The 15,893-nt window shown below is 36.2% G+C and overlaps 2 protein-coding genes across 4 annotated transcripts; one reads left to right on the forward strand and one right to left on the reverse strand.

Moving 5' to 3' along the window:
• The first annotated feature begins 454 nt into the window (after window positions 1–454).
• On the forward strand, window positions 455–1,488 carry LOC132062309 (transcription factor GAMYB-like). The gene is made up of 2 exons (XM_059454904.1): window positions 455–997; window positions 1,072–1,488. The coding sequence occupies exons 1-2, from the start codon at window positions 455–457 to the stop codon at window positions 1,486–1,488; spliced, it is 960 nt and encodes a 319-aa protein (XP_059310887.1).
• A 1,798-nt stretch (window positions 1,489–3,286) lies between these two features.
• Window positions 3,287–14,131, reverse strand: LOC132065598 (BTB/POZ and MATH domain-containing protein 4-like). 3 transcript variants are annotated; one of them, XM_059459056.1, is made up of 4 exons: window positions 13,523–14,128; window positions 9,229–9,574; window positions 8,748–9,027; window positions 3,287–3,826 (listed from the first exon to the last, which is right to left on the reverse strand). In XM_059459056.1, exons 1-4 carry the CDS (start codon window positions 13,936–13,938, stop codon window positions 3,639–3,641), a joined length of 1,230 nt encoding a protein of 409 aa, XP_059315039.1. In that variant the 5' UTR covers window positions 13,939–14,128; the 3' UTR covers window positions 3,287–3,638. The 3 variants fall into 3 exon arrangements, with proteins under 3 accessions (XP_059315039.1, XP_059315040.1, XP_059315041.1); XM_059459058.1 differs by lacking the exon at window positions 3,287–3,826 and adding an exon at window positions 5,804–6,391 and having other exon boundaries at window positions 13,523–14,131; XM_059459057.1 differs by lacking the exon at window positions 8,748–9,027 and having other exon boundaries at window positions 13,523–14,131.
• Between the last annotated feature and the right edge of the window lie 1,762 nt (window positions 14,132–15,893).

The following is a 15,893-nucleotide window of genomic DNA, read 5'->3' on the forward strand; positions in this document are numbered from 1 at the left end:
AATATGGAAGTACTGTTCTACAAGTAGTTTGGATTGAGACCTGAACATGTTTTGATTCAAATGAATGGGGCAGATAGTCAGTATCTTTTCTAGGCAAATAGGAGAGAATGAAATTACATAGTGCTATCTTAATCTACTAGTGATGATTCCTATTTGTCTTTTTCTATCTTTTGTAATATCCATGTCCATTTTCCTTCATCTGGATGTTGCTTTTAATTGAACTCTTGCACTATGTGTTATTCAGTAAAAAATGGTGCTCGTATGCTTGGCGGAACTTTTATGTAAAGCTTATTTGAATATCACTTTTTTGTGGACTCTCCTCTTTCTATCAAAAGACAATTTTATAGCTTTCATTTTCTAGTACTGATTTTGTGTGAACTTTATCAATTTGAGTGATTGGTGGCATCCAACACATTCTTCAAAGTCGAATAATGGCTATAAATTAATTTTTTTCATGGCCCTTCTATTCTTTCAGTTGCCTGGCCGCTCAGACAATGAGATAAAGAACTACTGGAACGCCAAACTAAAGAGACAACAACGTGCAGGCTTGTCCATGTACCCTCCAGAAGTTTGTTTCCGGGCATCTTGTGAGAACAAACAAAATAAGGAACTCGACACATTCTCTTCTGAAAATGCACATCCTGATCTCTTGCCTATCAACACTTTTGAGATTCCATCTGTGGAATTAAAAAAATTTGAACCTAGCCAGCAGTTGCATCCTCCGGGGCTTCTTAATATTGCTCCTAGTAGCTTTCATAATATTCCTGCAACTAGCATGCCGGCTCAGGATCTTAATTCTTCCTGCAATACTCGTTCTGTCCACTCAACAGTTCATCCGTCCAAGCGTATACGGGGATCAGGCTCTGTTCTAAATGTTAATCTTGCTGCTAGTAGCTGTCTTGATATTCCTGCAACTAGCATGCTGGATCAGGATCTTAATTGTTCTAGGTCCTCTCGACAATTCATCCATCCAAACATATACGAGGATCAGAATCTTGTTTCTCTAGTCTAAATGTTGATCTTTTTCAAGCTTGTCATCAAAATCAAAATGACCGTTCTTTGGTTGCTTAGTCCTCGGGGTTCTCTTCGTCATATCACCCATCATTCTCGGGTGAAATTCCTGGCAGCCATGCCTTTTCAAATGGCAACTCCTCTTCTTCAGAGCCCAAATGGGCTTCTAAGAAGCTGGAGCTCCCTTCACTCCAAACTCCGATGGCAAGTTGGCCACCACTTCCTCCGGTCGAGTCCTTTGATACATCGGTTCAGTCTCCTCCAAATGAGCATACTGATTCAGGCAGTCTGTCACCTCGAAACAGTGGTCTATTGGAAACCATACTTTATGGATCACGAACATCCGAAGCTTCAAAGAATATTTCACATCGGGAGACATATTGTGACTCAATCTCCCCTTTAGGTCATTCTTCAGGATCAGTGTTTAGTGAATACCGAGCACCAGTAGCGACAGTTGTTGGTGAGAATGGTTACTAAATTGATTTATTCTAAGTTTCTGCACAGTTGGAAGTGTTCAAATATTTATGTCATTTGATTTTTCTATGATTTTGAAGGATGGGAGGTTAATAAGCAAGAGAAGGTTGGCTTCGCTCCCACTGATCGGAAAGATGATATATCAAGCCACCATTTGTGTTCCGGGACTAATTGATACTTTCCTCCAGCTGTTTGGTCCCACAACAGAATGGTGTAAGAAACATAAGGAATTCAAATATGCATCCGGGGCTGTTCTTTTTTGATGATATTTCCTAACACAATTTTGAAAAAAATGTAATTTCTTCAGCTTGAACAGCAATACAAGACAACGTAATATTTTCGTCCTCTGTAACCTCTTCTGTTGTTAGCTACTACTTAGTATTACTTAAACAGTACCTGTTACCGGCTACTTCACCTGGTTATACCACTGTAAACAGGTTTTCACCGCTACTGTTGCCGCAAAAACAGCCTGGTTCGATAGGCAGCAAAATCTGATCCGTTGATCTTGGAAAGCCAGCTTGAGTTTTGACACTCAGTTGTATTCCCAGCTGTCTCCCCCCCTTTTTCTACAGCATTTTTACATGTTATATCTTACTATTTACGTGAACTCGATTATTGATGCATGTCTTGTAGAAATGTGAAAAGTATTTGGTACGACTATATATGTAGTTTTTGCTATTTTTGGTGAATTTTGAGAAGTATATATGAAAGGACCACATAAATTTTTCAGGGAATGATGGTTGAAATTTTTTTGAGATAAATCAGGCGTAGGTTCAATTTCTTCCTAGTTGCGGACCAATTAACCTGAGGATGTGACCAATTCAGTCTTAGATGAATTAAATCACTTTTAACATTCACAGATTTAGAAATTACTACATGAGAAGCACTTGCAAACACATTAACCTTTTTTACTTATAAATAAATGCACAAACACATTAAATTCAAAAGATGACCAGCAAAAATAACAAATCGAATATGTAAGTCTCTAACTACCAAGTAGTGGCGGGATGGATAAGATCCTTTCACTCTTAACGAACTCTGAGAATGAAAAAATTAACTAGAAATCTCGAATTCAAACTCTGAGAATGAAAAAATTCTCAAAGGGGTAGTTGCTTCCTTTAACGCTTTTTTAATGGCACAAGAAATCGTATTGATCGTGGCCTCAAACCAGGCACCAAACAAAATGTGGGAAATCGAGAAGAGAGGATATGTTGGTCTCTCCAGATACTAAAGTCATTTTCAAGAACTGGAAGTGTTGGCTAAGTATAGGAGTAGTGAATATCTAAGGAGCCAGTTTACTTTTCCTGCCTAAGAATAATTAAGATTCAACTTTCTTCTTATCTTTAATGAACATCGCCCCTCCCATCCTGGACAGCTACAAAAGAATAATTGAAGGAATTTAAGCTTAATCAGAAAAACAATAAAAACCACATTGTAAGAACACTCTTCTCAACAAGATTATATCTTCCAGCAACACAATTAGAAACTCAGAACAATAGACCCTGATAATTGCACTAAGCGATAACAATTACTCCTTCCGTTTCAATTTGTTTGTCTGATTTTGACTTTCACAGAGTGTAAGAAAGTAAATAAGACCTTTGAATCTTGTGGTCTTAAATTAACGATATGTTGAATGTACCAAAATGTCCTTTAATCTTGTGATCTTAAACATGCCACGTGAAAAATTGGAATTAAAGAGTTGCCTAAAAAGAAAGAGGCGTTCTTTTTTAAACGGACTAAAAAAGAACGTAAGACAAACAAATTAAACAGAGTAACAAATTCTGCAATTCACAGCTAGTGCTGAGACAACATACTTTTACTATACAACAGCATGCTTGAAATACAAACACCACTATCCCCTTCAATGAGGAAGTTACAGGTTCACAGAGGCACAGCAAAGAGGTAATGCTGTTTCATTATCAAGTTAGCCAACGGAACCAGAACCTGGTATAATCACGAAGGTACAAATTGGTGTATTTAGCAGCTTCCAGGTTACCAATATCACACACGACCCGTTCATGAAAGATGTTACAGAGAACTAATAAACATTTACCTTTCTATTAGAGCTATATTTGTAGCGACATTTCCAGCATATCCTCCTCCAATATACATCCATCCAATACAACAAATTTAACAATTTCCTATATCTAAAATCAGGTCCGTTGCCTGACCCTCCTTCCGTTGGTATCAGCACCGTCTGAAAGCTGTGCCCAAACACTTCTAGACTTTCCACCTCCACTGCTACAATCATCCTCGCAACCAGCCACAGTTTTAAGAAGCTCTGACTGAAGAGAGGGGCAATTTTCTTTAAGGTATTCAAAGCCATCTGATTGCATGACAGCTGCCAAAAATACAAGAAACAGATGCATGGAAATCTGTAGTCCGAGAAAATTAAAGAACACAACAGATAACAGCAACAATAACTACGCCTAAGTCCATACAAGTTGGATCAGCTATATGAATCCCCACTTTTTCATTTAAGCTCATTTCATATCATAATCATCAGAACACAACAGATGCAAATCAAAAATATGTTACTATTGGATGTAGTAAAAGTCTTCCAAAATCCAACTAAACTCTGACAGTAGTCAAAGCCTGGAAACTTAATGACAGTGATCCGGCCATCAGCATAAGCAAGGTAATGTGTCACATCACATAACATTCAGATTAATAGAAATCTGTCATGGACTATCATGGCTTACTCTCAAGAGTTTAGGGGACTCAAAAATAATTTTCCCACTTCTGTCGAACTTCTGATTCTCTTATCAGTTTCAATTGTTTATTAGAAAACTTGTTTGAGAACAAAGTCAAAATCTACTTCCAAAGAAAGCAGCCTTCATAGTTCCCACAAAGAGCACTAAAAACAGCACATGTGGATCTATATAGTGCACCCAACTACACAGGCTATCATGGAAAAGAATCGAGCCCGTGCATGAAGGGACGTGTTAAGAACATAATTAAGTAGATAAAAGTGTACTCTCTCTAACAACTTAAGCAGTTAGATGAGATGATCACACAGTTCAACAATAGAAAAGTGTCTAGTTTCCTCGCGATATTACATTGTATGGATAGCTTATTTGATTTCAGAAGTAGGAAAAATTTATAGAAATTTTATGAAATTTCCTCATTTCTTTTTACATTTATTCTGCAAAAAACTCATTTGGTCTGATCTTACATTGCAGTCGCTAATAAGATCTAATTCATGTAGAGAGTCAATAACAGTAGTTTTACAATTACAACGCGCTCAAGCTAATAGCACTGCATTACTATGTACCCATCAATTCTGTCTCGAGAGAGTATTATGGTTTGGCGATGAAGGAAATTTCTTCTTTGACATAAAGTTAACAGTTCCCTCATTGTATTACATACATTCTGCAGATAACTTTATTCGATTTAAGAAGTTGGTTCCCAATCTCAAAATAGGTGGACCCCACATCTACCCATTAGCAACAGTAAAAATAGACATGCACAAGAGTGAATTGACCAGAAACCAGAAAACAAATGCAGAAAAAGTTATAAGTTTGATAGCCAAATAAGCCAACTTCCATTGGTGCTTTTTGGCAGGTGGGATTGACACATGCAATGTAAGTTCAAACGTTCAATTAGTTGAGTTATACATTTGGTGCTGGGTCAGTAGATTCAGTTGGGGTTCACCCTTAAACAAGGAAAAACAGAACTAATCTAAAAGGAAGCTTGCTTTTCCGCTAGTTGAGTGTTGATTTCACGATTGTTGCAGGTACAATCTGAGGGGGATGTAGCGATTGGTAAAGAGCCCACTTGACATATAACCTCATAAACTCATCTTCAACTGAATTGAAGTTTGCATCAGTAAGTTTAATGACAACAGGGAAACCCCAGGGATTTAGTCTAGCTATAACAACGCGTGAAGTGTGAGTTAGGCGCACATCACGGGTTTGAATCCGCCGCAGATAAAAACCTGGTATTTAAGTGAAGAAGGGTAGATGAGTCCATTATCCACCAAGTTTCGAACCGTGTTTCACTGAACCTCGGGGATTTCTCGGGTTACCCAAATAAAGAGTGCAATGACAAGAGGGGACATGCCAAAGTTCAATAGCATGAGTTTATTCCTATCGCTCTACCTCTGCCAGATAAAGTAGTGATGCACTTCATTCGCTTCATTATCCTGACAAGTAGTTTCCTTTTCCTGATAGTCGCTTCATTTGCTTCATTGCTGATTTTTTTCTCTTTCTCCTTCTGGATGCTCTGCAACTACCAAAGTGACAAAAAAGGGATCGGCTGGAGACAAGAAGGAAGGGGAAGAAACAAGTCATTTCATCTTTTTTGATTTAAAAAAAAAAAGGGGGCAGTCCGGTGCACTAAGCTCCGGCTATGCGCAGGGCCCGGAGAAGGGCCGGACCACAAGGAAAATTATTTTATTAACAAGTGGGGGAAACCCTCTATACAAGCCGTATACCGAAAAAAGAGAACCTACATAGGAATATGGTTCTCCCAACTAAAGAAACCCAATCTTCTGTACAAATAGGGATCTCATGGGTACACCAAAAGGAAACTAGAGCAAACTACTTTGCAATTTTACAATATGTTGTTCAAACCCTTCAAACACTCTCCTATTTTTCTCCTTCCAAATACCCCCACATAATTGCTAAAGGTACAATATTCCATGCCCTCAGACTTCTCTTTCACCTAAGTTTTCACTGCTTGAAGAATTCACAAACAGCTTCAATTTGGAAGAGTTCTCTTATGTGACCTCAAGTGATGCGATTTTTACTTGACCTCAGGGGATGAACTTTCAGTTTTCTCAACGTACTCCCCATCAATGAACACAGACTAAGTTTTCCAACTGTAGTTTGCCCTTTCTCCACAATACTAATGCAGCATTTTCTTTTCAGCTTGACTGCTATCTCAAGACTCTAAATGAATAGCTCTGGAGAAGAAACACAAACTTTAACTTGCATGGATTTCAAACTAAACATGCTATATTAATCTCAATCTAGGTTCGCTATTAATCTCCACATGGTAATCTCAACATAGATATATTATTAAGGATAAAGATAAATAACATTAAAAATCAAAATGGTGATAAAGATAAATATATAAAAGTGAAGTTAGTGAAATAATATCTTTATGATCCAATCAGTCTCTATTAGTCACCACGCCACATATCGGTAGCAATACTTCAGTAAAATGACCCTACACCAGCAATCGTTCCAAACCTTACTCTCAGTACATCAAAGTGTCTTCCCATTCATAGTTCCCTTCCACAAGCTAACACCACAAGTATTTGTAACTCGCCGGAGAATCTATTCTCTGCAAACCTGCATTCAACTGTACTACCCTGGAAATCTCCAGAGTCACTTACCAATGATGCCGCACTGAATGTTGATGACCTCCGCAACCCTAGTCCCCTTCACTAACTTGGACCGTTATTTTTCACCAATCTACCAAGTGCAACTCTTTTTCCCCTCCTTTCCTTCCGTTAAGAAGTCCATATCAATTATCTCAATCTACTAGAAGCCATAAAAAACAAATCCATCGTTTCAGTAGTACAAGAAACTCCTATTCATATTATCCTGCTTTTTGAATATCCAACTTACATGGAAGCCCATTTATTCCACTTCATAATTTATTTATTTTTTTAATGAAGAGAGAAAATTTTATTCCACTTCTTAATCTCAAGAGAAAATTATATTCCACTTCTTAATCTCAACTCTACCAACTCATTTGATGCAAATAATGCATCCAGAAATTTACTTCCTCTCACAATGACATTTTGCAAAACAGATATAGTTTCATTACAAATTCGAAAGTAGTGTTAGTATAAACACTTTCCCCCAGTATGATTCAACGAAATTTCCTTATATTTTTAGCGCCAGCTTTCTTCTGAATTGAAAAAAAAAAAAAAAAAAAAAAAAACCAAAAAAAAAAAAAGACGAACGGCTCTTCTCAGAGACTTTGTCCGGTAAAAGTGGTTAAGACACTCCACCACGCCAATCCCCCATACGTCCCAGAATTAATGTAAAAGAGATAATATAAATCAAACAATCCTGGTGTGTTGTATCTTTCATAGTTTTTAACCATTTCTTCCACCTATTCCGTTTGGAAAGAAATCTTCGCAATAAGTCTTTCTTGGAGGATGATGTAATAACACCTACTTCCGACCTCCATCCCTATGATTAGAGCACTTGCTAATTCTCTTTCTTTCCTTTTGAGGCATGAGGTGCTTCGACAGAACATGGCGCAGTTCCAGCTTACCAAGGACATGACCTTAGATAGGAGGCTATGGAGGACTCATATTAGGGCAGAAGGCTAATAGGTAGTCCCACGTATCCCTTCGTACTATTAGTCGCAGTTTTGATCTTCATTTTATTGTCCTTTGATTCTTGCAACTATATGTTGTTTCTTGTACCTCCAATATCGTATTTATATATGGTAGCTACTAAATTCTTTTTTTTCTCAGACTGCTTTATCAAGGCTTTTTCGCTTTCGTTAGTTTCATTTTCGTATTGCTTTGAACTATTTGTGCTTATCTGACCTTTTCTCGTCATGTTTTATCTTGAACCGAGGGTCTTTCGGAAACAGCCTCTCTATCTTTCGAGATGGGGGTAAGATCTACGTCACTTTACCCTCCTCAGACCCCATACTATGGGATTTCACTGGGTATGTTGTTGTTGTTGTTGTCGTCGTCGTCCTTTTGAGGCATGAAAGGAAAAACATGCTGAGAATATGTAAACAATACTGGTGATGATTTGATACTCATTATCATAGTTTTGGATCCTTTTCTTCATGAGTTAGAAAGGATCCTCACATAAGGGTGAACTTCAACAATGTTAAACATAGTCACTTAAGGATATGGACCTAAAATGTTGATCTACTGTGTGGAAACTATAGTGCCCAAGTTTGAACAAGAGAGACAAAACAAAACAACAAATAATAACATTGAAACTGTATCCAGGCCACTACAGGTAAACTACAATATAAAGATAAAGAAAAGAGGTAGGCAGGTGGTGGCAATGACATCTGAGCAGGATTGTTGACTGAAGTAGTGGTGCAACAAATGGCAAACACGGTAAGACTAGGTGCAACAAATGACAAACATGATAAGACTATGTAACGAGAAGATGAGGAGTTTTGTTTACGGTCAATGCCTCACAGCATAGATATGACAGAACACAATATTTAAGTTTGCTCCAATCCAATATGTCATTATCAAAAAATATAAATCTAAAAGCATGAGATCTTCGAAAAGAAGGGAACACGATGTAAATACAAATCTCTCGTACCAGCAAGATTTTCAGCAGCAAAACTTAGGCAAACTGATTTGAGCTCTGCGGCATGGTATCGGTCTGCTAAAGCAAGAATATGTGCAACAGAGTTGATAGAGATATCTTTGCAAAGATGAGACTCACACAACCTCCTGAGTCGTGTTAAATCATACCGATCAGCTGCTGATAGCAATTTTGCTGTCACAGTGTCAGATATACAGGGGGTAGAAGAAGAGGTACTAGTTGCTTCTAGCTCTTCTTCTACAAGAGCATCTCTGTATATGAAGTGCAGCATAGCCTTGTACAAGAAAATTCCAAAGAACAGTGAGTTAAAATTCCACTTCTAGTTTGAAAGAGCTCTAATTTATTTTGCCAAAAGCAAATATGAAGAAGCAATTACAGCCAGACGGATGGAGAAATATAATAATGATATTAAAAACAGATATCCATCGAGAAAACAAGAAGAAATGACCATGATAAGATAAAAGGAGATGCTCACTTTGAAGACCTCAGGTTCCATATCATTAACCACAATTTCCTGCTCATCGCCATCCCGTTTACACAAAAATTCAGTGCGGAATACAGGAGAACGAGCAGCCAATACCAACTTATGGGCATGAAATTTTTCACCAGCCACATTGAAAATAATATCCGAGGCTTCTATATTTTCCAAAAGCATGCCAAAATGTGCTCCAATGTCCGGATCTGGGACCTGAATTGTATGCAAGCTCGAACAGTCTATCGTAGAGCGCACTACTCCAACAGTGCAATTAATCTTCAAGCAGTCATCCTTCAAATAATCTGAAGTCTCGAGCAATGCTCGTCTAAAAAACCGTTTGTATCCCCTATATAGCACACAGATAAACTACTTCAGGAAAAGTCTTGAGTTGCAGTATAAAAGATTACAGCAAAAATAAGAGAAAAGTTTGCTCAAGCAGCTATTCAGGATGCTATAAACAAGATTCTTCTTTGTTTTTTTCATTTTATCAAGTTCCTCCCAAAATGGAAGAGAATTTTTTTTTTTTCCGAAAGACTACAAGTACGAAAGCTTCTCTATTTAGCCATAAGGGAAATCACCAAAGTCTAGTATTTTCTTTATGTTATTCAAAATTTTGTTTTTACAGCCCAAATACAAAAAGCATAGGCAATTGAACTTAAGCTGAGATATAACCAAGGTAAGTTATTATTGGTATTTTGGGTTGATTATAGTCCCACTAGTGCTAGTACTAACATAAAAATCATTGATTTTGTCTAGATTTCAAATCTACCAATAATCTCCCAATGGCGAAAAATGTGTTTGACTACAATGAGGTACTCTACTGTTTGAGCTTCATATATAAAATATATTTGAGTATGTATAAGTAATTTATGAAGTTTATCTGGGATCATTATGGAAGCTTGGGCTGCCCCAAGATTATGGTTTGAAAAATGGTGGTAGATTGGTGGCTGGAAAAGATGATGTATAGTACCCACTAATTATCCTTACCCCAGTATTCAACTTCCTAGCCAGAGTAAAAAGGCTCCTTACAAACATCAGAGATAGTTTAAGTTACCAATAACAATTAAGCCTTTAATACAAATTATCTTGCTTGTGTGGATCCTTTGCTACCATAAGGTATGCTCTTAGTTAAGTCTGCATTGGTTCCAACAAATTATAGGTTTTCTTAGACAACATTCTCTAGTATTTCAGATCTATTCCATCTCTTTTAACACCTTCAATCAACATAATACCACACCTATGAACCGGTCCATTTTTTCAATTCAATCCATCATAATATCAAAAATATGGACCGCACCATTTAAGAATTCACGTAGGAGTGAGGACATGGCCAAATTATATCAGACGACCTAATCTTATTCTATCCATTTTATATGCTACTTGTGCGGTTGTGCCCAACTGTTAGCCGTGAACATTTCTAATTTAGTCCAATATTGTACGACGGTGGAATCCATTTTCTGAAGGAGGAGAAGGATTATGATGAGCTGGTGTTATTTGGGCAAAGAATGGGGCCAAAGACAGTGATCACATTTTGCTATAGTGCAAATAATATAACAAATATGGCATCGTCCACTCTCTTCCTTCAAGTTACAAGGTCACGTCAAGGAAGGTAAATGAGACAATCACTACTTAGGAGTAAGAGGAACAGAAAGCAGAATAAGGCAATTTGGAGGATTGTTGTTATTACATATTTTTATGATCTGGATTTGTGAAACTACTCTGATTCTGACCATTGAGAAAAGCAACAATAACTGGCGTGACAAACATATGATTTTTATGTGGGGTTTATCTCTACTAACTCAGTAACTAGCTTTCGGACTGTTATTAAAGTTTAGCAAATTCTGATGACTTGATTTAGTTATCAGAACAAACAAAGCAATACTCGTGTAATTGATTATATTATGCATATGCAAACCAATGACTTGATTTAGTTATCAGAACAAAAAAAAAAAGCAATACTCATGTAATTGATTAAATTATGCATATGCAAACCAAACCTAATGTACTTCCCGGAAATGGAACAACTGCATTATGCTAGACATCTTGGTTATCAACTTCAACTAGATTAAACTGTTCTTATCCGTGCGAGTATCGAATTGACATTCAAATGTATCTTGCATATTTAACCTGTATTTAGTTTAAATCCTCATTTGCCATATCATTGAAAGTAACTTTGATAAGCAAACACTATGTTCAAGCAATAAACTAAATTTGTTTTGAACTGAAAAACTGAACTACCATAATATGATTAATGTTATAAAAAAAAGAAATAAGACTGTTATTTAAATTTTATAGTATCGCATTGTTAAATTTATCATTATGTAACGACAAAAAGTCTCATTTTTTGTAACGACAATACAATACAACATTATACAATACGATACATTACAAAACAATACGTAACAACCATCCACACAGAGTGTTAAATTACAGAAAAGCAACACACTGCCACATGCTGCCACGATACATCAAGGTGTATGGCCACTCTCAAGCGACCAATCGAAGTGGCTATGACCCTTATTCTTTTTTCTCTTTTTGTCTTTACTTACTACTACCTTTGTCCCAATTTATGTGATACAATTTCCTTTTTAATCTATCCCAAAAAGAATAATACATTTCCTTATTTAGTAACAATTTAACTTTAAACTTTACCTTTCACGTTTAACGAGATGATCTATAACCACACAAATATCTTTGGCTTATTTTAGACAGTGTTATCAAAAGCGAAAAGCGCAAAAAAGCTCTAAGGTCAGCTGGGGCTTTAAGTGCAAACCGCAAATAAAGCGTGGGCTTTAATGAAAAAAAGCGCAATGGTGCAAAAATACAGATATATATATATATATATGTTTAGTCCAAGATTGATAATAATAAGCACGAATACAAATATATGGACAAAGAAATTGTAAAAATATTACGATAAAGTGAAATATCAATCATCTAGGGTCACCTCTCCAAGAGAGGCTCGTTGGCAAGGAAAAGTATGTCTTAGAGCCTTGATGATGACACTGAAGCGCACATAAAGCGAGGCAAAGCGCTCAACATGTTTTGAGCCTCGTTTTAGGACTTAAGCGCGCTTCAAGCACGCCTTTGATAACACTTATACTAATAAGAGAACTACCCCTAATAACTAGGACATGTTTCCCTAACATTACTAGAATAAGAAACTGCAGATAACTACTACAAAAGAAACTGTTGATAACTACTAAAAAGAAATAATTACTACAAATAACCAGTGTTATCAAAAGCGAAAAGCGCAAAAAAGCTCTAAGGTCAGCTGGGGCTTTAAGCGCGAAGCGCAAATAAAGCGTGGGCTTTAATGAAAAAAAGTGCAATGGTGCAAAAATACAAATATATATATGTTTAGTCCAAGATTAATAATAATAAGCATGAATAACAAATATATGGACAAAGAAAATGTAAAAATATTATGATAAAGTGAAATATCAATCATCTAGTGTCACCTCCTCAAGAGAGGCTTATTGGCAAGGAAAAGTATGTCTTAGAGCCTTGATGACGACACTGAAGCGCACATAAAGCGAGGCGAAGCGCTCAACATGTTTTGAGCCTCGCTTCAGGGCTTAAGCGCGCTTAAAGCGCGCCTTTGATAACACTGATTTTAGACCATAAGATTCAAAAGTCTTCCTTCATTTCTTAAACTTCGTGCCCAGTCAAACTATATCACATAAATTGGGATGGAGGGAGTATCTAATAATCCTAATTTATCACAACAATACAGTACGATACAACACAACACAATACAACAACAACAACATACCCAGTGTAATCCCACAAGTGGGGTCTCACAACACAACACAATACAATACATCAATATACAATAAATAAGATAAGCAACAACTTATTACCACATGCTACCGCGATACTTCAAGGTATACGGCCCACTCTCGAGCTACCGATCAAAATGACTATGCACTTTATCTTTCCCTTTACCACTCTGATCAACAAGAGTCACTTGCTATATATTTACCAACAGTAAAAGTATCGCTTGCTATATATTTACCAACACCCATACCTTTAGCTAATGAATAACCTTGGATCACAAATCGGTGCAACCCCTTAACCATATCGGTAATAATCCTATTTTATCCTTTACCCCATCTTATTATAGTAGCTCTACCCCACCCCATACCCCATTATGTAACGACAGGAAACAATACAGTCTATCCAAACATTGTATTTATCACAACAATACAAAAGACGATACAACACAACACAACACAATACAATACATAACGAAACAATATGCCATAAATAAAGATAAGCAACAACTTATTACCACATGCTACCGCGATACTTCAACGTATACGGCCCACTCTCGAGCGACCGATCAAAATGACTATGAACCTTATCCTTTCCTTTACCACTCTGATCAACAAGAGTCAATTCAAACAAAGCCCTAACATCAGTTCCTTCACTAGCCAACGCAATAAAAACCGACACGTACGTCGAATTATCTTCGGGGTTTTTACCATCAGGGTAAAAGTAAATAGCCCATTGATGACCACCAACAGTAAAAGTATCACTAGCTATATGTTTACCAACACCCATACCTTTAGCTAATGAATAACCTTGGATTACAAAACGGTGTGACCCGTTAATTGTATCGGTAATTGATTTTGACGTTGTTTGTGGTGATAATTCACTGATTGTGAGGTTGTTGGAGACGTGAGTGATTGTTGGTGGATCTGACATTGTGAATTTACATGGGAAAATTGGAAATATAAAGGGGGAATTGGAGAAGAATTGAATTTTGTTAGGGTTAGTTTGAGATTAAACACAGAATTGGGGATGAAAAGACAATTGATCGTAAATTTGATTCGAATTTGATCTTTTTTGGGGAAGAAATGGAGTAGTAATTTAGAAATGAATAGAGGGACTTACAAGAAATGACTTATAAATGACAAAAATGGTCTCTTAAGTTTTAGAGTACATTCAAAATAGTCCCTTACACTCTGTTTGGATGGTCGTTACCCATAGTTTCGTATTGTATAGTATCGTATTTTACTGTATCATATATTGTATAATAATATGTAAGTTTACTATAATGCCCTTAGCTCTTAATTACAGACTAGTTTATATGTGTTAATAAAACTAAATTAAAGGATAAAAGAGGAACTTTAAAAATAAGTAGGTTGTGGTAGAGGTAGTCGTTGGGTGGGTAGTGGGGGTGGTGGTGTGGGGGTGGGGGGGTGAGTTTGGGTGTGATGGAACTGGGTGGGTGGGGTGATGGTACAACGCAGAAATGAAATACGTAACTATGCAAAAATCACTAAATCTGTGGTTATAAAAATTGGGTTTTTTCATGGTTATTTAACTATGAAATTAGAACGGGTTTACAACACCATACAACATAATTTTAAAAACAATAAATACAAGCATGGTTTCATAGCAAACAATACATTAATGAACCAACCATCCAAACTGGGGGTTAAGTATGCAATTACAAAGACAAGAAGACACCCGAACGTATAAAAGGAATTTCGAATTGTAATCTTTTTGGGGAGAATTTTTTAAAATGGAGTTTTAAGAGTATTTTTAGTTAAGAGAGCTTAAATTCTGCTAATTGAGAATTGAATCGCACTTAAGAAAATGACTTGTAAATTAAAATGGAAGGCAAAGCATGGTCTCTTAAGTTTGATAAAAGAATTTCCAAACCGATTTGAAATAATTCAGATAATTCAATTTGGATAATACTTCGATTTGGGGTGACTTTTTTAAAAATCGGAGTGACTAATATGACTAATTTGATATGTAATGTATTTTTATTTATATGCTATTATGCTTAATTTTTATAAGGCTAAAATTTAGGATCTCATTATTTTTTATTATGTTTACTCTAAAACGAAATGAAATAGTTACTTGTTTAAATTTCGAATAAACCGAACAAATCGATTTGTTAACCGAACCGAAATAATAAAAAACGTATCGAATTGAGAATGATCTCAGTTTGGTAAATTTTAGAAAGTGAAATTCGGAACTCGATGGAAGGCAAAACAACCGTCTCTTAAGTATTTGAGAGTACATTCAAGTCCCTTAAGCATGCAAGTAATAGTTTTGGTACTTTAAGTTTGCCAAAAGTTGACATTTTTAGTCTCGGACTCTCAGTCATATATTTACCGAACTTTGTTGGTTAGATTTGATGGGAACTATGGGGAAAAAATGGGAGCTCACGTTTGGAGGCACAAATTTTATATTTTCTGTTATTTTAAATTTATTTCTCAAGAGTGGTGTAGTTTTTATGCTATTTCTTATATCTTTTTAGTATTTAGTGTAGTTTTTTGTATTGCATTTTAGAATTTGAGGGACTTTCTTGGTGTTTATAGTTATATTTTTCTCACTATTTTCGTCAAATCTAACAGATAAAATTGTATAAATATTTTATGGAGACTAATGTGTTAACTTTATGCAAACTTAAAGGACCAAAACTATTAATTTCATACTTAAGGGGCTATTTGAATGTAATCTCAACCTTAAGGGACCATTTTTGTCATTCCATTTCAACTTACAAGTCATTTCTTAAGTGTGATTCTTAATTCATTGATTGTGAGCTTATTGGACACGTGAGTGAATGTTGGTGAATCCGTCATTGCAAATTACATGGAAATTGGGGAAGAATTGAATTTTGTTAGGGTTTTTCTAAGCTTATT

This window comes from Lycium ferocissimum, chromosome 7 (genome assembly GCF_029784015.1).
Source record: "Lycium ferocissimum isolate CSIRO_LF1 chromosome 7, AGI_CSIRO_Lferr_CH_V1, whole genome shotgun sequence".
Lineage (NCBI taxonomy): Eukaryota > Viridiplantae > Streptophyta > Magnoliopsida > Solanales > Solanaceae > Lycium > Lycium ferocissimum.